Below are 23093 nucleotides of genomic sequence, written 5' to 3' on the forward strand. Positions count from 1 at the left end.
AAACAGTTGGGGTAGGGGCCGATTGAATCTGCTTTTTAGAGGAACCCCTTTGGCGGTTCTCTCCCAAATTTGCCCGGAACCAGAACACCCCCAAATCGTGCTGCTCCCCTGAGCTGTGTTCTCACAATAGCTGCAGCACAGGGAGGGAGTTTCCACCAGATGCCCCCAAGTGCACACCCACCAACAGAGAGAGAGATCATCCTATGCTGCCTCTTGCATTACCCAGCCAAAGGATGCAAAAAGAACAGTTGATTTGCTCTTCTTCCGTGGAAGCAGGAAATGCATATATTTTAATATTAAAGACAAAAGCAAATTAAAAAGGATATTTGATTTTACAATTGATTTTGCAGTTACTCTCTCTATTTGATTTGTGGCGAGTTTCTTAAAGAGTCACTGCTGTACACTTATGCTAGTACTAAGCTAACCTGTTTTCAATGAGTAATGCATAAGGGGTGAGGGAAGTAAATGCCCTCTTTCTGAGACAGATCTGCAAAGAAGCAAGAGAAGTTCATCACCCAGAAGCCCAATTTACACCTCCCCTCCCAAAGCCTTAGACAAGAATTTAACAATAACAAGAGAGGAGCCTCTAATTACCCTGAATTAACGCTTGGTGAATTTACTCCCTTCTGTGCCATGGTAACAGCAGATACAAATCTTGAAAGAGAAGCTGGAGGAACACCTATCTGCAGTATAAAAAAAAAAATAAATCCCAAAGCACTATCTCAGATGTCATACACCCATACAGCTTCAGTCCCTGAGGGATGAGTATGGTGCATCTAATGGTCTATCTTGAGCAAGGAACATAGTCCAACTCCACTAGCCCTTCCAATGCAACTGCTCTGCCCCAGCAACCATCTTCCTCCAGCACAGCAAGAAGGTCACTGCAAACCTGGCAATAACTTTACCATTCTTCCATAGGCCACAGAAAAAAAAAAGGCTTAAATTAATTATTAATATTGTAGTACTTCTTGGTTTAGGCTTACTTAAAATTCCTAAGTTTTTCTACATTTCACCTTGTAAAACTTCCAATGAACAAAGGCCCCAAGGCAAGCCCAACACAAACAAGACAGTGGGCTCCTTCCCTGCATTGAATTAGCTGAATCCTGTCTTGTCAGAGAAATTCAACAGATTGACACACTGAATACTGAGATTATAAACAGGCTTAAAATACCATGCTTGTTAACTATGAGATATTACAATGTTTTTTATTCATATCATGTGGCTTTAGAGGAACACAATTTTAAATATGTCAAAAACTGATGATTTGCAAGCTGATACTAAAAAGTTGATACATAAAAAATAAAATAAAAAATAAAATTAAAAATTACAATAAAAATGAAACAAAATCTATCAGTTACCTATGATTTATTTTCTTTGAATATGCTACAGTTTAAATATCTTTTGGTCTGTTTCATTTCACTGTTTTCACTCAATCTTTATTACATTATGCACAGAGTCTTCCAGCTAAACTCAATCAGTTCAGTTCATGCGTCTCCTGCAGCTCGCTGCAGATCTCTGAAACAATCTGTACTGAACACCAATCTACTGTCTTCTCTTTTCATAATTTTTTTTTCCAGAGTTCTGTCAGCCCAAGGGTTTGGAAACTAATCTAATGAGGGAAGTTAAACTTCTACACAGCTATTATGGGTGCCCTCCTAGTAGCCATGCTAACAAGATTCATCACCAAATATAAATGGAAGCATTCTCCAAGAGAAGACAAAGGTACTGTAATGAGCTAGGCAGGAAGCAGGGCCTCCGCTCTCCCCGTAAGATTAGTCAGTGTAAATCATTTTGGCACTAATGGTGGTTTTTTTCTAAGGCTGGACAATGACAACAACATTTATACAAAGCATCAGAATTCATGAATGTCTGGCAGCATTGTCTCTGAAATACAAACAATGTTTGTTTTTCATTCTACACTTTCAATTCAGTACCAGCTGGATTCTGCAAAAACATGGGTTAGCTCTGACACACCAGATAACCAACTCATCCCAGTCAGATCCCACAACTGAAGCATTTCAGAAGCAGCACCGACTGTTACTAAACACACTCCTCCTTAGCTACAGAATGAATAACAACATCGCCTCAACCTCCCATGTCTATCCTGAGGCAAATACAAAAGAAAATATATTAAAAGCAAGTAATAACAACAGTGGTGGAGAAAAAACGTGCTACACAGTATTATTTCTCTGGGCTGACTCTTAGGCATTGTAATACTTCACCTACACCCATGCTCATTCGAACGTCTGCCTGTATTTACACGGGTTTATAGCGATTTGGGCACAGGACTGTTCCAGTGTGCTTGAAGGGATGTTTCCACCATGCTGACATTTACTGTCACTCTAAAAATAATGTATTAATGACTAGCCAGCAAGGTATAGGACAGCATCCACCGCAAGAGTCGGCTGCAGTATGATGCAAATTTTGGCAGATGCCCTGGATCCCTCCAGTTTCACTGGGAGCCACTGGTCTTTACATACAGGCAGGAAATCTAGTGCTCATCCAATCCACAAGCAAAGCATATTCATTGTCTCACTATTGGCAAGACTTCCTACCATCACCAACCAAGAGAGACCAAAGGCTTTTAAGAAAGGACAGCTATTGGCTAAAACAACCTTGTCACCATTTCCCTTCTGCTGCTGGAGCTACCTGGCTGTGGAGCCAGAGGTACCACAAGGTTCAGCTCAGCTCTGTCTGCAAACTGCAGTGATAAAAAGCACCAAGTCCAGCAAGAGCTGAGACCACCTCGGGAAAGGAAGACTTTGTGTGAATGCACTAATAAAAGGAAGATAAATCTTTCATCACAGACCCATGGCAAAACACATTTATACGGAAACTGACAATCATCCCATGAGTACATACACACAGAAGGTGCCAGCACTTCATGTCTAATACTTCTACTAAAAGACAAGGTGACAGAATGTACCTAATTTATGCCTGGCTTTAAAATTCTGAATAAGAAGTGGCTAGGCAATCTCAAAAAATACATGTCAACTACCAATAAAAAGCATTGCCCACAAACTTCACATCTGGGACTGAAGTTGGCAGTGTTTGCTGCCTGCTAGAAAAACAAACAGAAAAAAATGAGCTCCAAAATATGCATCAACAAAGAAAACACCAGAAGTATGGAGCAAGAAGAGAAACAGCAATGGCATGGTGGGCAGGTTAAAACCCCTGAAGTCCAAGAGTCAACAAATTCTGCTGGGCTTAGAGTTTTCTGTAGCATAGGGCATTCTGCCATCACAATTCATATAGCAAAGCTCTTCCACAGTAGCACAGGGAAATTTACGTGATAGCTTTGCCCTGCTACTGAGACACATTCAAGGTTAAATTTGGTGGCATCACACAGCAGCAGCACAGAGCAGCCAAGGGGAACAGGAGCTGCACTGCCTGGGTCCTTGAGGGAGAGAGGAGAACCAGAAGCACCATTTGGGAAGGGACAAAGGAGAACAAATGCAGGAGCCTATCACCTCTATGGAAGGCCTGCAAATGGCATCCCTGTGTGAATGGAAGGACTGGAAGTAAAATCACTACTGTGGGGCCCCAGCTCTGCCTCTAACTATGGACAGAGTACCAGTACTGTAGGCTACACACTGCAGAAAACTTGTCATTGTAAAATTTTAAACATTTGTGACTGCTGAATCTTTTGCAAAGTGAGAAGGAAAAGGTTTTGAAAATAACAATACCTGACGTTACCTCTCACTTCCTCTTGGTGTTTTTGAAGATGGTAAATAATTGTTTTGCTTGTATCTTCACCTCCTACCTTTTCCTCTTCAAAAAAGCCACATAGTTTAGACACATTTTTCTCCTTCAAGCCTAGAGGCTTTACTACAGCTTCTGGAAGGACTGTTCCAGAAATACTTAGACTTGCTGGTTATTAAATGCCAAATCCTGGCTGGCTGTAGCTTTTCATAGGTTTATGAAGCATATCTGTTCCTTTACATTAGTGGATACTACTATTGTTCAGCAAGACAGCTTGTTCTTTTCTATTACATTTGATTTATGAAGTATCCTATGGGGAATATAGGAAAGACATCATAGCTCACACTCTTCGTATTTAATACCTTAACAAAACTTGCCCAATTAGCAGAATCATTGAAAAGTGATAAACTAAATAATGGCTTAGATATAAAATACCTAATTGTTAAAGTAAGCAAGTTTACTAGCATGCCTATACAAAAACTATTTACAGGAAAAAATACTATTCCATCTGCACTCAATTTTGCACATTAGTTTCACATTAAATCCTCCTATTCTAAAGACTCCTCACTTTACAGAACTATCTTCTGCTCCCCAATCTTTACAAGACATTCTTTTGAAAGAAGAAGCTGAAGAGTTATAAAGCATCTGCTTGTGTAAAAACAGTGATTCAGCAGGAAACACGTACTTGAAATACCCTTCACAAGAAAGGGCTTATTCACATGGGGACAGTTGGCAGGGCTATCTCAGTCTCCACTTGAATGCTCTTTTTCCAGTTTGTGTTAAAGGGATTCAGATGCCTGGGAAGAAGCTAATCACCATTTTTATAGGCTCTGGAAAGCAGTATTGGTTCAGAACTGCAGGTGCTTGTACCGAAAGCTCTCCCAGCAAAAAGCAAATGACCACAAGTTAATGTTCAACAGAAACTGGCAAATCTGCTGTGCTCACTGAGCAACGTGGTCAGGTGTGAACTGCAAGTGCACACATAAAACAACGTAACAACTACGGCTGCTCAAAGTTCAGCTGCAGTGTTTAACACAATACACTAAAGAAAAAAAGGCAAAGAAAACCTAAACAGGAATTATTTTAGCCAATTCTAATCCTTTCCCAATTTCTGCTTATGCCAATCACAGAGAGCTTCAGGTCTTCTAATAAGCATGTGCTTAAATCAGCAAGTAATGTTGCCTCTAACTGGAAGCAAAAAATTGTCATAGTCTGTTCCAAACATCTTTATCATCAACATAATCAAGGCATACCACCAAACATTAATTTGCAGTGGTTCTGCAAGTTGCTTCTGGATACGGGTTTACTCTTTTAAGCTTTAAACCAGTGTCAGTGCCAGCCAGGCTTTAATAGAAAGTAATGGATAACAAAGTTTAGTTTAAGAATAACAAAAACCAAAGCAAATAGCGGTCACAGAACGTAAAAATCCATTTCATGTTAATAATCTAATCTTCCTATTTACTGTGTGACTAACATGACTGTATTGGGAGCTAGCTCAGACCATGTCACAACTCCCTGAGCTGAAGCTCTTCATGTAGTATTTTTCTATGTTCTATTCATTAATCTGGAATTCTAGAATATATGCCAGCTCTAAAAATACTTGTACATTCAAGTTCTTGGACAAGAATATTTATTTCATACGCTATGAAAAGAGCATAGATGCTCCTACTTGGGCAGAGCAAACACTCAAGACATGACACAACATCACACTTAGGGCCACTTCCATTTCCAAGAGGGTACCAAAGCAGCAGGGACCTTGCTTCCCCCTCCAACACTGCAAAAAGGCAGAGCTCCTACAGGCCAGCTCAGCAGTAAAGGCCACCATTGAGCATTTAGGTTCCAGTTCTTAATCCAGACCACTGACACAACAGCATCAAGATTGATAATGTACCATGTACTTACTGAAGCAAAATAAGTAGAAATATATTAGAAACAGTGGATTTGATTGCTGTCAGTCAGCTGATAAAAAAGAAAAATCCCAAACAAATTGTGGATGCATAAGAAATCTTTACTTCAAAAAGTACCAGGGCAAAACATTAAATGGATCTTGCTTGACCAACAAGCATTGAACTGCCAGTACCCCTTATGCAAATCAATTTTTTTAAAGACAGCTGTTTCCTAAATTATTTTGAACATTTGTCTCAAAGTGGCTGAGCCACATGTCAGGTGACACTGTCAGGATCCTTTTTCAGTACAACAATACTGAGAGAGGAAAAGAAGGATCTGAAAAGGAAGTGGGGAAATGTCAGGCTGCAAAGCTGGTGTTCTGCCATCCAAACAGAGTATTACCTATTTCTTCTATAAATGTTCAGACTTCAAAAGCAGACCTGCAGACACATGCACTGTAACACATGAACCCAGACCACACAGGATGTGCTCCCCCCAACACAGAAATCCCTTAATTAAAGGGAGGTATTTACAAATAGCTTCAGAGGTCACATGTATAGATCTGTTCCACAATTTGGACATATTGACATAGGTGGAAATAATACAACAAACATTATTAATTCTAAAACACATGAAAAATTGAACTTCTAAAATGTGTTCTGTGCAAGTAAACATGCCACTATACACTGCCTCTGCCACTGTAAGTTTTAGACTGGATTGCATTGCAACCTGTTGCCTTCTCTTTTCAATTGCAAACAAAGTTTTAGAAAACACAGAACACCTGGAGCATGGAAAGGGGAACAAGTTAAAATACAATCCTCATTACACTCTGGGACTTGTTTGTGCAACTTTAATTGTCTTGATAATCTACAAGTCATGAAATTTGAGTCTTGATGCCCTTGACAAATTAAAAAAAGCTGAATTTGAAAAGGAAAATTTAAGCACGTCATGTTTGGCAAATATTTTAAGTAATATGCTTATAATCTTTTTTTGTTTCAATAGTCTAGTTCTGTCTGCATTACTATTATTTGTTGCTCTGATGAAACAACATTTGAAGATGACCTTCAAGGGCTTGGTTTCAAATTAAACCATCAGGAAGCCTGAGGATAAGAGGGTTCACTGCTTAAAAGAATACTATTATCAATTATTTCAAACCTAAAACAATAAAGCTGAGCTGAACAGTCTCTGTAATAATAGTAACTGTTGTCCTTTAGGTCTCTGAACAGACAGAAATCAGTGAAGACAGAGTTTTAAGATTTGTTTTAGCTTTTTATGAATGGTCCTGTTGAATTACAGAAGCTTAAACTATTACACCTGCATTACAACATCTAGTTCAGGGCTATCTTTTCACAAATGAGCTGATTTCTGCCATGGAAAGCAAATAAACGTGTTGGGTTTTTTTCCTTCTCCTACTGCAAACATTGAGCCAGAGCCTGTCTTATGGCAAAGATTTTTTTAAATGCAACCTTAACATTAAAAATGTTGAATTTAATGTCAGTATGTTCCTCCTCCCCGCTCAAAAAATGTGAGAATGGAGAATATCCCTATCCCCCAGGATAGTAATCTATCTTGGGCTACAAGGTCTGAGATGCAAGTCCTTTGTCACTTTCACTCATAGCTCAAAGGACGGTTGTGACAAAAACCGATTTCTTCAGCTCTCCTTCTCCAACCATCCAGAACATTTTCTTTTCCACCCAATGAGGAGAAACAGCCATGGAGGCAAAACAATGCCTGCACTTGCCTGAAAAGCCTAGATTTCCAGGCACTGTTCCTTACCTTGGTGGTTCAGGGAGATGCGGTTAGATGGTTCTTGGAAACCCGGTTCCACCAGATCCCGCCGGCCATGAGCTGAAGTCTGATCTACATTGTCCTAAAAACAGAAGAGCACAATATCTCATCAAAACCAGGCATTCTGTACTCCCTGCAAGCTACATCACATGGAGTCAAACCACCAATACAATACAAAAAACCCTGCCATGCCTCTGAAAGGAGAAACCAAATGTCAGAGAAGGTGGGGGAACAGATCACAGGGGGACACTAGGCTGTCACATTGATACGTGTGGCATGGATCCAGAATCAATGACTGTGCTCATCTGTACACCAGTTTGCGTTTCAAATGGAGAAACAGTGATGTAAATGCACTTCCTAGTTTAACAAAAGTTTCTTCTTGCACCAAATTATGCAAAGGCTTGGGGCTTTGTTTTCTTTAATTCCAAGTCTGTGGCTTAGGGCTTTGTAACTAATTAACTGGACTGAAACAGATTCAGTAGTGAACTACTAAACCTCAAGAGAAATCAGAAGTTCAGTTTAGATAAACATCCATGGCTCTGGATGCCAACCTGTTATTTTTTCACACTGGAATTCTCACAAGATCAAGTTTCATGAAGTTTTAACACAAACTGAATTTGGCTAAGTTTAAAATACCACAGTTTCTCACAGATCTTGCCAAAGAAGACAACTAGGAAAAATCAGGAAAATTTAAATATGAACAAGAAAATAGGAAAAGCAAGGTAAGTCACATTTTAGAAGAATGAGATTTAAAGCAGGTGCGTGGTTTTACAAAACTGGCATACCTTTGCATACACCAGTTAAGGGTGGGTATGGAAAAGTGAGCAAAGTTGTCTGCACAGATGTATCACCAAGCATAAGCTGCTGCTGTGATATACGTGACTACACACATGATCCCACTGTGCCCCAAGTGTGGGCTAAATACACAATGGCATGACCTGCTTTTATGTCAAAACAGAGGAACCACCTTCATGGCAAATGACGTTGTAATTAGGGCAAAGCAGAAACAAGCACACAGTGAGCAGCGCTTCAACTACGCACAACCATGAGCCCTCAGTCCAGCACTGACAAAGTACCAGCTAATGCTCAAAATCATAATGGACGTAGTGTTTGGGGACCAGAACTCTATATAGTTACACACAGTATATGAAATAAATTATCTCTTCATCAGAGGGACTGTCTCAGCAAATGCTTGAACTTTGATTCAAGTACTCAAGCACTGCTCTCAAGTGTCATCACCATCAGGGATCAGTTCAGGGGCCTACAGGCGTTTATAACACAGAAACTGACAACAGTGGTATGACCAAGGAAGGTTTTTATGAGTAAACACTGTATGATAAGATACAAATGGCATCCATCTATCTATGCCAGATACAACTGGGACCACTCAAACGTGTGCCTCCATACTGGCTATCTCCCCTTATAGCTCTTTACATTCTTTGCACTGATTTTCACAACACTGGCTGTTGTTTCATGCAGCACATCTCATTAATCTCGTGAGTTTTTGTTATTGCTTCTCAGGAATCAAAAAAACCCCAAACCACATAAGACCTTCTATCAGCACAACTGTCTTTGTTCTTACTTCCTTGAAACACAGTGGTATTTGTTAGCTCTTCCACTGGAGCTAACAGAACACTTACTGGGAACAAGCAACTCACAAGCTCCTGTTTTCATCAAATCCCTTGCAACCACAGGGTATCACATTGTAACATTAAAAGTACTTTTGGAGCACTAGTCATTCTCACTGGATTTATCTCATTTTCTTTGGAATGGCACACAGCCATTACTGACTTGACCCACATCATGTCCATTTTAAATCTGAGGCAGGAAATTTGGGGACTTGCAGCATAAGAAGGCAACTGCAGAAATTACATACAAAATTATGAATCTGTTCCTCAGAAAGTTCAGTTGTAATTTTTCCAAGGTGCCAAGGGCAACAGTGGGGAGGAGATGCTTATCTAGAAAAGTTTCAGTCAAAACTTAATGTTGAAGCTGACTGTTTTCAGTACAAAGGCTAAGAGGTAAGCATCACAGGCATGGATAACTCAGCAGAACATCCCTCCCCAGCCCAGAGCTTTTCTCTGTGCAATTCCCTCCATGAAATACAACATGACCAATTTTTAGGGTAGCTAAAACCTCACAGATGCAGTTTAGCAGCATTAGTTACACTTCCCAGGAAGAAGTCACAATGTCAGATGCAGTGACAGATTGCCTCTTGGCTTGGAAGAGCAACAGGGCACCCCAAAAGAAATAAAAGTTGGAACAAGAAAACCAGCTGTAAGCTATTTGTCACATACCCAAATGTGTTTTCAGTTGCCCCAACATATAAAAGTCCCTTCTGGAAGGCAAGATTCATGAAATACTAGGTAGTAATAAAGGTGAAATGGGGCCGAGATGCATGATTTTTCATTTGGGTTTCCCACAGCAGTAACACACAAACACTTAACTGAGACCTTACTTCAAGGTTTCATCTGGCTCCAGGGCCATAACTCTTCAATTAAACCATACTTTTCTTTTTTTTTTTTTTAATTAGCAATTGCCAAAAATTTATAGGAAGAGGATACACCCTCTCTGGAATCACCTTACATCTTGTACCAGAAGATGCTGAGAACCACAGGCCTTACTCACAAAGTTAAGCCAAAGCCATGGAAAGGTAGATCAAAGTTTTCAGAGGCAGAGGTTGCAGTGACTAATGACTGCTGCTGCTGCCCTTGTAAAGCTGATGCCCCCGCCTGTTTCGCCCGGTGCAAATGCCCGCCCACAAGATCCAGAGAGTTCTCTGGCAGCCTGAGCAAAACAGGGAGGCGAAGGTTTCCTCCGGACGCTGCGGGCCCGCAGAGCCCAGGTGCTGAAGCAGAGCGACAGGCCGTGCATAAACAAAGCCACACCTGGCAGAGCAATGCGGGCAGCGGGGGGGAAGGTAAGGGCGGTGAGGTTTAAAGAGCCAGGGGGAGTTTCACATGACCCTCGGGAATCTGTTTGTGTCCGTTGTGCGCAGACAAACACCGGCACCCGGCCAGCTGCAGCGGAGAGCACACGCTGGAACAAGGGTAAAAGAAGAAAGGGGAGGGGGGCAGGAAATAAAGTTATATAATTACTGTGTGCCAGCAGCCTTGTTGTCGGGCCTCAGCTCAGGGCTGAGGCCGTGGCCCCCAGCAAGGTGGGCACCTGCTTTGGTCCATCACCATCCTCTGCTGCAGCTGAAAGCGGCCTCCAAGCAAGTCATTTGTCTGCTTCATGGTTTAATCCCCAGCTCTCCCTCCTCTTCCAATAAATGCTCTCAATATGAAATTAAAGCATGTTACTTAACTTACTGTACCATCCAGCTATGGTAGTATTTTTAGAAGCTAGCTGAGCATTAGCCCTCGCTGACTTTTTGTATGTGCTGTTTTCTCTGTCAGTCGGCCTCTGCAAACAAGGATGATTTAATCTAGTCACAAGCAAGAGTGCTGGAAGGACCTGAAGCAGGGTCCTTTAAAGCATTAGCATTTCATAAAGCCAAACACACCATCATTACAGGTCAGATTACAGTGTCCTTTTGCAAACCTATGTTGCATGACACAAAATGTGACGTGCCTGCATCGCCTTAAGAGCCAAAGTCCACTCATAGACAGTGTTATCTCTACGTATCAGTAACCAGGACAATCTAGATTTATTTTTCAATCTATAACCAAGCCTTTCAAGTTGCACTCCTTAACTATGACATACAGTGTTTGCTGCTGTTTGTGCTAGCACGATAAGCATTTCAGTTATCTAAGGAAACATTAAATCTCATCTTTTAATCAGAGAATCAGCCAGACATATACTACAGCAGCTCTGCTGTCTGCACACATGCTCTTTAATCACCTCTTTGGTTCCAAGTGCCACTGTTCCCACCTGCAGTTTAGCTCAGGAGAGTATTTATCAGTTTGAGACAGCATTATTAGACAGACCAGTGTGCTGCTACCACTCTACTGCTGCTTCTCTCATCCTAGTTTTTTCAGCAAAAGTTATCCAGTCAGTCATTTAAGGTAATCTTACAGGTAAATAGTGCTTAGAGAAGGGAGGAGGCAGATTTGAATGTACAAATAACGAAGTATCATTTATACTTCCCTTCTCCCTCATCCTTCATGAAGAAAGGGGTCTAGCATAAGAAGAGACAGACCAGCTTTCTGAAGAAGTCTGGAAATCCCCTGAAGGGTTCAGCTTCTTCTAATTTCAGCAGTCTCTGCAAGTTTACAAGATGAAGAAAGGCTACAAGTGGCAGCACAGCTTCTCGGAAGCTCCTGGGAGCATGGCCAGACTGAGGATGTCCAGACCACCAAGATGACAGTCCCTGGTTTTGGATTTATTGTAGCTGCCTGCAAACCCACAGTGCCATGCCCCTGAACAAAAGGTTCAATTGAGCAAGAGTCACGCGTACTCATGCCAGCAGTCCCACAGCAACAGATCAAGATCATGACATACTTCTGATGTTTGTACACCGTCCAGCACAACAGAAAGTAAAGTCAGACGTGCTGACGGGTCTCACTGCAATTCAGGAGACTATCAAGGCAGACATGCCTCAGTTTGCAGAGAGGGCACTCCTGCCAAACAGGAGCTCCCTGCCAACCTGGCGGTGGTCCATCACACCAAGGTACGGGTCTTAAAATTAGCTGAGCGTAAAAAGAAAATTAGCAAAGTTATTATTTGAACCACCAAGCTTTACTCTGTTCAGGGAACTTGTGTAAAGCAAAATTAAAAAAGCACCTAATGTTAGCATGGACCGAGGAAGCTATTGCAGAGTGCTCAAGTGTAAGTGGTTCCCAGACAAAAACCTAACTACAAAAATTCACTGAAGCGGTGAACACCAAGGGCTGTAAAAAAGTGGACACAGCTCCAGGCTTCAGGAGCAGAAAGGGGATACTTTGAGAAATTACACTCTCTCTTTGTATCTACAACTTGCTGTCTTAGAAGAAAGACACAGATAGACAAACATTTCTTTATGTGACTCAGTACTGTCATTCTTAACATGCCCCTGGAGTTTCCTTAGGCAATGAACAGATTAGACAGCACTTCTTCCGAGGATGCTTCATAAGAGACTTGCTTTCCAAACAAAAGACTGTTTGCATTTATGTAAAGTAACTTCCTGTACCGCTTTTTAAGCTATGCTGATTCTTTATACCATGAATTTGCAGCTTTGGTTTACTTCAAGCATCGAATGTACAAAGAGGATAATAGACTCAATTATGCTAAGTGCCGAGTAGCCAGCTATTCATCTAGCAAAGTTTCCTATAGCTTACTGGTATCCACAGCCTTCCAGAGTTCCCGCACACTCAATTTGACTCTTAGCCCTGTGAAGGCAAACACACAGGCTATTACAAGAATAAATCCAACTGACATATCCAGACCAATATTCAAATTCTAATCCAAACTCCAAAAGTTGATTAGTAATTCATATGACGTTCCTTTCTTAAAAACACAGTAGCACAGTCCCCTACCAGCCAGCTGTTTGGTACAATGTGTTTTCAGCAAGCTGACACCCCAGAGTTTGAGGAAATGTACTCCAATTAAGATCCTGAGGGAAGTGCAAGGTTCTTGGGTTTGTCCAAAGTCACTGCTTTGCAAACAATTTCAAGTTTACTCAAACAGCATGTGTATGTTTTACTGTTTTCTGCCAGTGTGTTTAACATGTCATACAAATAAAGAAAACACAGGCTTTGCACACTAGGCAAAAAACTTTAAAGCGCATTCTCAGACAACCCACATATTACATAATTAAAGACCTGTAACCTGGTTTCCTGCCTCTTAACTATAGTCATTTGACTAGGTAAGAGCCAAGTGAAAGGCTCAGTAAGTCAACAGAGTAACTGTGAACCTAGAATTTTAGCATTCCCATTGCTAAGAGAGCTTGTACAAACAAGGGCTTAAAATAAAGCCACTTAGCTTTGTCAAAAGTTGGGCTTTCTCTCCTGAAGTAGCAAAGCCGCTAACTGCAGGAATCCTTCTGATTTTACAGTACTGGCTGTCAAGACTGGGAGCAATAACCCTGGAGACCAAGAACAAACAAGCCAGTTCAGGATTAAAGGAGCAGCAAAGGCAGCAGCACATTCCTCCCAACACACCACAGCACCTCCAATCCTCTGTGCCACAAATCACTGACAACACACGATAACCTGGCAGGGTACACAGACCTGTTGTGATCCACACATTCCTACAACCCTCAGCAGAATTACCAGCCCACCACACAGCCAATAAGACATCTACAACAGAGCAGGAATTAGCAAAGGGAGAAGGAAAATGAGGCCGACAGAAAAGACAGACCTGCGTCCGTGGTCCATGTCTCTGCAGTGGCAGAGAATTTGTTAAATGAATCACAGGAATTATATTACATCCCATGATACAGGGGAAGGCAGAAAGGCTTGTCAGTCTGACCTTGGAGGAACTTATCTCCTGACCCCCCCCGGGCTTTAGCAGCTCACTGATCAGAAAACCTTCAAGTCTAAAAAAACCTGGGGGTTTGGACCCTCTTGTCAACACTGAAACCCCATAGTGTGCATGCCCTGAGCCACTGAAGTGCTTCTTCCTAAAAGCTAAAGCCCAACACAGTTATAGAAAGCACTGCTATAGCTGAGCCAAAAACTTATTTTTCTGAAGGTGCTTCAGATTTATTTTTAGGAGTCTAGTTTGTGACTTATCACTACCTGCACTGCAATTGCTATCAGGGCAAGCCAAAAAGCAACACCACCCAGCTTCTTTCTGTCAGCCCCTGCCCCAACTCCCAGTGTCTCTTTGGCATCCAGGAAATTAATTAAATAATTAATTCATTAATGTAGTCTACCAAGAGCTGGACCACAGCTAGCAATCTCCAACAGTATCTGGTAGCAGCTGTTTACTCCTAAAAGGCTTTTCTCCAGTAAGGCAGGGGTGAGTGAGCATAGTGAGTGTTAGCTGACAGCTCCAGCAATGCACTTTCACAGCATGCATACAGGCTAACACTAGAGATTCAGCTTCTCTAGGCTGATCTTTGCAAAATTGGCATTAACAGAGCTTTCAGAACTCCTGAACCCAACATTTGGCAAGAACTCTCTCACTAGATGCAGTCCTCTCTTAGTAGGAACCAACCACTTCTGCAAAAATGGAGCTGTCTCCCCATATTCTGCACAGAGAAAATGGATAGTATACTCCATAGTGCACTTCTTGGACCAGAATGACATTTATTATGGTAGAAGAAAATTCAGTGCATCATGGTTGCTGTCTTTTAATCAGCTAGCAATGAGGGAATCCAACTGACAGGCTTAGAAATGCTAAAAGCTTTGTTCTATTTATAATGACACTAAAACCACTGTGGCACTTAGAGACAGTTTACATAGTTTACAGCTAAAATAAAGTACTGGAATACAGAAAAGAAACAATTGCACAAAATTGTCAGTAAAGGCAATAATTCCTTAAAGGTGTCATCACCTATGAAGTACTTAGAAAAACGAAGTATTAACTTACCAACAAAGTTTCCTTTAACTCCTTTTTTTTCTAAAACAAACTAGACCTCTTTTCATTTCTAACAAAACACCACTGAATAAATGAAGTTTGTATTAGGAAATTCTTCACAGTAGGAAAGACGCATACTTGCATGGAAATTTTGCTTCTTCTGCTGATGCCCACAGAACCTGATAATGTATCTCTAGCTTGTACTTAATTGTAAATTAGCCTTACCTCCAAAGCAAGTCACTCCCACTGGCAAGGGACTGCCACTGACAAAGATACATGTTCAAAGCTACATCCTTTGCTGCATGTTCTAAGCTCTTTGGGCTTGGTCAATACTGACTCAAACACTGAAGTCCCTGAAAAATCTGATATTTGTGAGAGTGAACTGTACTTATCAATAGGAATTAAATTTAAAAATTGAGTTTTCTTACCATGAGAAAGTATAGCCTAAAGCAGTATGTCATATTCCTCTTTTTTTTAAAGAGGCTTTTCAGTTAGATCTTGTATCAAACAACTGACACATAACAGACTACAGTACTTAAACTGAGCCAAAAGCACAAGTTCATACATGTTAACTGCTATACTGGATGGTGCTCATGCAATCTAAGGAGTAATGCAACCCACAACAATGTGTTGTTACTCATAAAACCTTTAGCCTATTCAAGAATCCTTACAGGGTCACTCTCCATATTTTGTCCGAGTTTCTTAAGTGCACTGTCAGACTATATTCCTTCTTCATCAGAAGGACAAAAAAAATATAATGGGAATGAGTATTTGTACTCTGGTGCAATGGAAAATTTCAGCATCACACACTTGCTAACACACCTGTCCAATCTGAGAAAACATCTTCAAAATTATTTCCTTTAAGTCCTTTAAGCTTGTATTAAAAAAAAAAAAAAAAAAAAAAAAAAAAAAAAAAAAAGGAAGAAAAATCTCATCTATTATTTTGGGGGAAGCTGTAACACAGAAAGAAAGTACAGGATATTTGATCCTTTCCAACACACTGGCCTCCCCATGCTCAGACCTGTGAAATACAAGGTAGCTCATTTGTTCCACTTGGCATCAAATCTACTACAGCTTTGGTTATAGCAGCACTGCTGGCCAGCTGCTTCCAAGAACACTGGCTTTGGGAGTCAGGTTTTGACAGCTTCCTTCTACCACATGGACAGGAGACGTTCCGCAAAATGCCTTGGACAGTCTGTCCTAGCACAGGCTAATGATGCCCTGAATTAACCTTGGAAAGCTCAGTGCTTGAAAGGATGAGCTGGTGGACTCTGGATCTGGCACTGCAGCAACACATTTGTGTGTGTCAGACCAGGGGAGGGAGCAGAGAAGGCAAGACGCCACCTGGGTTGAAGGAACCACTGTTTCCATACAAGTGCATTCTCTTCAGGAATTTATATTCAAATCTCTATGCTTTGGGAAGTGGCAACCACAGCAAGACAACCTAAATTACATTTAAGAGCATTACATTTAAGAGCATGCAAGGTTATAGCTAGGAAGCCCTAGACATCAAGACAGATGAAACTCAACAAAGGAATGCAAGTAGCATGAAACACAAAGGCATTTATACCATCTGAACATGGGTCTGCTCTCTTACTTAGCAACAGTGCTATCCCCCTTTTGTCTTTGTGATGGTTCAGGTTCAAACTGAGAATCTGAATGGGCCAACAAGGAAACATGGCTCTCCACAGCCCTCGACAGAAGTGATAAAATGATAAACCTCCTGTGGGGAAAAAGCCACTGTGTCCACATGTACATTAAAATTTACTGGATGTCAGTGAACAAACTCTCACCTTCTAATGAAATTGCTCTTCAGGTCTTCAAACCGATAATCTGATCAATTTCAAGTGCCACGTTGAACAAATTCATACAAGACTACTTTGCCATCCTTCCTTGCTTCAGCTATTAGCAACATGGACCTCGTCACTCTACTTTCTAGGCAATTTGTTCAATTGCTGAAATTTACAGTGTGCTTGGTACCCCTCCCCTCCTTCCCAACAGTGATCCTTGGTGCTAGATACATAATTAACAGGGCTAGAAGTGCCTGTCCCATCTGATCAAACCTATGATCCTAATTACCTGGACTACACACCTTTCTGCTCAGATAAAGATCCATTCCCCTGCTACATGGAGCCATCTGCCCCAGAACTCACTGCTCACTTCAGACAGGGGCATTTGCAGTTCCGGTGACTTGCTCTCAATTCAATACAGAATTAACTCTTTACACATCTCTAAAACAGCAAGGCTTACCAAAAACAAACAAAAGACATTTCAGAATCTCAGATATGGGGCAAATGTTTATACACTTCAGTTGACTCCTCTATACCCTACTTAAACCCCACATAAATCACAGTCTACCAGCCTAAGGCACAGTAATTATTCATGATTAATAACCTAGCATCAGATCTTGTATTGGAACAGACTGCTGTGTTCCCCGCATGCCAAATATCAGGGTTACAGTCAGAGCAAATCAGTAATGTAGTTTATGCAAAAAAATACTGGAGTCTAAGAAGCAGTCTGCAAGATATGGGTACTTAAAATAGTTGGTTTGTACTGCATATTTAGCAGTAATGGGTTACTTTGCAAGCCTTCAGAATAGGGAAAAAAAACAAACCAAAAAATCCTCATCATTACCAACAGAACAACATGCCTGAATGTCTGAATTTCTTTCCTTAATCATGTATGAATCTCATTTAACCTGTGCAGCTCTCAGAAAGTCACACACATAACTGCATCTTTTACTGTGACGTTCAAAACAGTATTCCTGAAAAAAAAACATCCTCACAGTGATGCTGTATCAGACTTCATTAAGTTGCCATCCTCAAATGTTAGCACACAATGGTTGGACGAAATTTCTAAAACAAATGATGCTGCAGCCTGCATTACAGAAGTACCAACATATAAATTGTCAATTCATAACAGCTGGAAAGAAAACAAAAATTAAGATAAGACTAACAACAGGAGCCATCCTGACTACTCCAGTGCATCACTGTCTTACTCCAGTTTCTCAAAATGAAAGAAACTCACAGGGCTCAATATAGGGCCCAGTTCTCTTCAGTGTCTTAACTGATGATGTGGATGAGGGTATCAAGTGTACCCTCAGTAAGTTCATGGGCAACACTAAGCTGGGTGGGAGAGCTGATCTGCTGCAGGGCAGGAAGGCTCTGCAGAGGGATCTGGATCAAAGGGACAATTATATGAGGTTCAACAAGTCCAAGTGCCAGCTCCTGGACTTGGGTCACAGTAACCCCACACAATACTCCAGGCTGGGGAAGAGTGGCTGGAAAGCTGCCCAGCAAAAAAGAACCTGGGGGCGCTGGTCAACAGCAGCTGAACACGAGCCAGCACGTGCCCAGGTGGCCAAGAAGGCTGATGACATCCTGGCTTGTATCAAAAACAGGCCAGCAGTGCCAGGGCAGTGATCATCACCCTGCACTCAGCCACACTTCGAGGGTCTGAGTCCAGTTCTGGGCTCCTCACTACAAGGAGGACATAGAGGTGCTGGAGCAAGTCCGGAGAAGGGCAACGGCAGCGGTGGAGGGTCTGGAGAATGAGTCCTACAACAAGTGGCTGAGGGAGCTGGGGGTGTTCAGCCTGTAGAAAAGGAGGTGGGACCTCGTTGTTCTGGGGGGACCTTGTTGCTCTCTACAACTGCCTGAGAGGTGGCTGTAGCCAGGTGGGGGTCAGCATCTTCTCCCAGGCAACCAGCGACGGGATGGGAGGGCACAGCCTCAAGCTGCACCAGAGAAGGTTGAGGTTGGACATTGAGAGGAATTCTTCATGAGAAGGGCTTTTAAACACTGGGACAAACTGCCCAAGAAGGTGATGGAGTCACCATCCCTGGAGGTGTTCATGACTGCACATGGAGCCTAATACCATAGTCTAGTTTACAGGGTGGTTATCTGTCAAAGGTTGGACTCAATGATCTTAGAAGTCTTTTCCAACCTAAAAGATTCTGATTTTCCTCATCTTCATTGTCCTTAGAAAAACAAATATTTAGGTTTGACTGTGGTAAAATCCAAGCCCCTCAAAGGTACTTTTTAGCCTGAGAACTTCTCTCAAAGCTCTGCCTAGTTTAACTATCTCTGTCTAACTTTCAAAAATCTAGGTACTATATGAAATATGCATCATTGTTACACTTGTTCCCGTATCAATAAAAATATATACTTGCATCTATCCATCTCAAGGTAGTGGCTGCCATGTTTTCCTTTCCTTGAGGAAAGGGAGTTAATTGCAAGTAGCTCTACCAGTTATCCTGCATTAAGAAGATGGCTTTATCAGAAAATCTTTATTGACTTAACATTCTCTGAAGGAAGAAAATTTACAAAAGATCAGCAATTTGCATTTAAATAGTAACAAATTACATGTAAAATTGCACGCTGTCCCAGAAAACACAATACAAAGTATAAATCTTCAGTTTTTGCAGAAGCTGGCACACTAAAAGCAAGCACGTCAATCATCTCTTTATACTTGGAAGGCTTTCTTTTTGTTTTGTTCTGTTTTAAAGTTGTTCACCGTGCGTGTGTCAAGTGACCACTTATTTTTTATACAGCTCCTCGCCACTTCTTTTAACACCTACTGGACACATCCAAGGAAGTTATCCACAGCACATCAGAACATACACTGAGGCACTCCTACATGGTTAGCAGCAGCTGCTTTAATTCTACACAAAGTCTCTGAGGCTACATTAAAGCCTCCACAGATCAAAAGGGTCTCATAACTACCAGTATGCGACTGGAGGAAGGTCTGCTGTGCCAAACTTTGCCAAGGCAGCACATGAAACAGAACAAGCAAACCACCTCAAAACAAGACCTGCCCAGGTAAAGGGTCTCCAGACAAGGAGATCTGAACAGAGACTGCAAACCTGGTCAGCCAGAAGAAAAGTTCAAGAAATCCCACAGTTGTAATAAATCCACATATGCAGTGTTGGATCATGCTGGCTTCAGCAACACCGAAACACTACTCCTACCAACCACAGAACGTCTCTGCAAATGGATTTCTACTGTTTGCTCCAAGAAAAGATGGGATGCAATCGGATGAGCTGCTGTTCAATTGGAATTGAAGTGGCTTTTCTTTCTCTTCTGTGAAACCACTGCTGAAGAAAGACTAGGGAGGGGAAGTAACTTGTTTACCTTGCAGCTCAAGGGGCTGGCAGCTTGCACATGAGCAGCCACCACACTTCAGCTGAATGGTGATTAATTCAGGGTGGTACCTTTTACAGTACAACCGGTATTTATTGTACTGCTTCCTCTAGTTTTGAGCTATTCTTTCTAACCCAAAAATGCAGGTCTGTGACATAAAAGGTAGTGGAAAACATTCCTGTTGAGATTAAAGTCAAATCAGAGATTTTAAAAAAAAAGAAAAAAAGAATCACAGGATAAGGAAGAGATGAGGAAAAACATTGAACTAGGCTTCAGAATCAAACTGTGGGTGTGAGGAATGGGTCACCTTCTGGATACAGATAAACAGAAGACTACTTATTTAGCTAAACCAGGAAAATTAACTGTGACAGGTTACCTAGAAGCTCATTATCACACCACAATACTGACAGCATGTGTGTAATCTTACATCATAATAATACATGTTATTGTGTCAATATCCCTGTTTCAGAAGATGCTACGGATGAGAAGTTTCTGGTCTTGTGGGTTTGGATTTATTTTAATCTTCAGGGCAAGTCATACTCAAAAGATACACTGTCAAAAAACTATTTTTCCAACTCTCATCCAGCATAGCAGTTATGGTTTGTGACTTAACCATACAGACAGTTCATGTTCAACAGCCAGCAGCTTGTCATAATTCCAAGGACATAAAGGACTCCAGAAAAAGCAAGATTGCAAGAGATGCCTTTTTCAGAACATCTTCAGCAAACTTCAGTTAACCCTTCTGCTCACATCATGGCAAAAAATAATGTATGCCATGCAGAAATCTCCCCAGCAAATACACAGGAAAGAATATTTTCCATCAAATTTGCAACCCGCTGCCTTACATACTTCTATATAGTTAGAAGTAGAGAAACAAGCCCTCTGAAATCTTTTTACCTTAGGAAACAGGTTCTACAAATACTTCCAGCTACAAAACACTTAAGGTGACTACCTCAAATATTGGCATTTATATTCCGGTTGACAAACTCTTAGTTCTGTCCTGAATTCAAAAAGGAATAAAAAAATTTAACTTGAGAGGGCATGTGTGGGTGAGTAAACAAGTTGCTTTCATAAATTGATTATTTATGGATATATGTAACATGTATGCTACATATGGCCCTGGAGTCACCTTCTGCAGAAATCTTTCCAAGAGGTCATGGTGGTGTGGCCACAAAGAATGAGCCCAAGAAAGAGCTCTGGAAGAAGCAGGATATGCAGAGGGGGAACAGGGTACAAGCACACAGAAAGACTGTGCAAGATAAAAGGGCTTCACCCAACCAGGTGGCAGGAGACCCAGAGCCACACAGAGGGTGATGAGGAAAGATGCCCCATGGAAGTGGATTACCATAAATAGTTAACTGTCTCCTGACATCATCACTGCCAAGATGTCTTCCTGAAAGAGCCCATGATCTCCCTCCAGGAGAGCTAGAACATCTTCTCCCCAGCTCCCCCACCCACTACTCTCCATCAGCCTGAACATAACCACGCAAGGCAAACCTGGGAGGTCAGGTCTCTGCTAGAGATAGAAGAGGCAGAAAACCCAGAGGCAGGAAAGGGAGATGTTAGCCTTGCCAGGCTAGGCACAAACCCTTTACAATCAATAAAACACTTCATGCATTGGAAGGCTTTGTCAGCCCTCGCTCCCTGACCTGCACTGCCTCCGTGCCCTCCAGGCATGCTGATGGCATCTCTTCTGCAAGGGGCCCACAGTGGAGAGGGAAGGGGAACATCTGGCCAGGACTCCCCTAGTGCCTCTCCACCAAATAACTCGGAGCCAGAGGCAGTCATGACCAAAGGACAGCAGCATCAGTCACATCTGAGGGTGGACCTGATAAGCCACTCAGCAAAGGGGAGCTTCCCTACACCACCACAAGGACAGTCCTGCGGAGATATGGCTGGCAGTGGGTCCTTGGAGAAGGCAGCACGGCAGACAGTCCACTTGGATGTAAGCCCCTCGTGAGAGAGAGTAAACATCAGGGAAGGCAGGAGAACACCATGACAGGAGACTGAGTACAAACAGCCTGGCTGGGAAGCCACAAGGGACAGTGCTGGACAGGACACACCTGGACAATTGGCCAGCACCTCTAGGTTCTCCTTTGCTTCTGTCACACTGCCAAGTCCCTCATTTTCCACTTCAATACTTCCCAAAAGAAGCACTCACCATCTTTAAGAAGATTAATGCTCAGAATACCTGTCTTGCTCAAAGCAATGAAGCCCCTCTTTGTAGCCAGGTGCATGGGATGGGGAGAAACTTGACACAAACTGGCTAAATCACATTTCTGACCCACTCACAAGCAAACAGTGCCATTCCAGCTGCAGCCAGCACTGGACTCTACAAAGATTTCTGGAGTGAGTTGAAGATAACTTCACAAGTGATCAGTGAGCCAACTGGGGAAGCTGGCTCAACCAGCTTTGACCAACAAGCTGGCAATGCCAACTGATAGACAAAGAAGAGCCATTTGGGGAGGAAGAGGCTGATGGCAGTGGAGATGATGCAGAGATGACAGTAATGAGTAAGCAAAGAGAGCAAGACTATCAGCAGAATCACAGTCTTGGACTTTGAGAAAACAGATTTTTTGGCCTGTTAAAGGATCTGCATGCAAGGTTCCCATGGCAGACTTCTCTGAAGAACCAAGGCACCCAGTGCAACAATCTGATCTTGCAGGACAGCCCACTCAAGCCCCAAGAAAGGTGTATTGTGGCATGCAGAAAGTCACAGGGGAATGGCAGAAAGCCAGCTGAATGGACAGGCATCTCCTGCCTCAGCTAAAATGCTGAAACACAAAGAGTGTTAAAGAGGAAGAGGTTACACAGAAAGAACATGGAGATTGTGCACATGCAGAAAAGCTGGAGCAAGCAAAGGATGCCAAGAAAAAACAAGGAATTCTTATATAGGCAAGTAACAACAAAAGGATGGCTACTACTGGTTTAGTTAGCTCTCAGCTGTGCACAGGATCCAGCAGCTAAGGACACAAAAGAGCGATGATTTTTCTCCCTCAGTTTTTCCTAGCTCCTCCTCATGTCTCCCAGTTCTTTGAGCACAGTGCCAGCATCTGGAGGATTGAACCATTACTGAGAGCAAAGGGAAGTTAAGGATCAGACAAGCTAACTAGGAGCAGATAGGATTGA

General features: G+C 42.0%; 1 protein-coding gene across 1 annotated transcript in view; it reads right to left on the reverse strand.

Moving 5' to 3' along the window:
- Positions 1-23093, reverse strand: part of GRB10 (growth factor receptor bound protein 10) — a 144542-nt gene that overhangs the window by 76233 nt on the left and 45216 nt on the right. Inside the window, exon 3 of the mRNA XM_058034783.1 lies at positions 7366-7459. Within this exon, the coding sequence (XP_057890766.1) occupies positions 7366-7459 (94 nt within the window). The remainder of the gene's footprint in view (positions 1-7365; positions 7460-23093) is intronic.

Source organism: Melospiza georgiana, chromosome 1, assembly GCF_028018845.1.
Source record: "Melospiza georgiana isolate bMelGeo1 chromosome 1, bMelGeo1.pri, whole genome shotgun sequence".
Classification (NCBI taxonomy): Eukaryota; Metazoa; Chordata; class Aves; order Passeriformes; family Passerellidae; genus Melospiza; species Melospiza georgiana.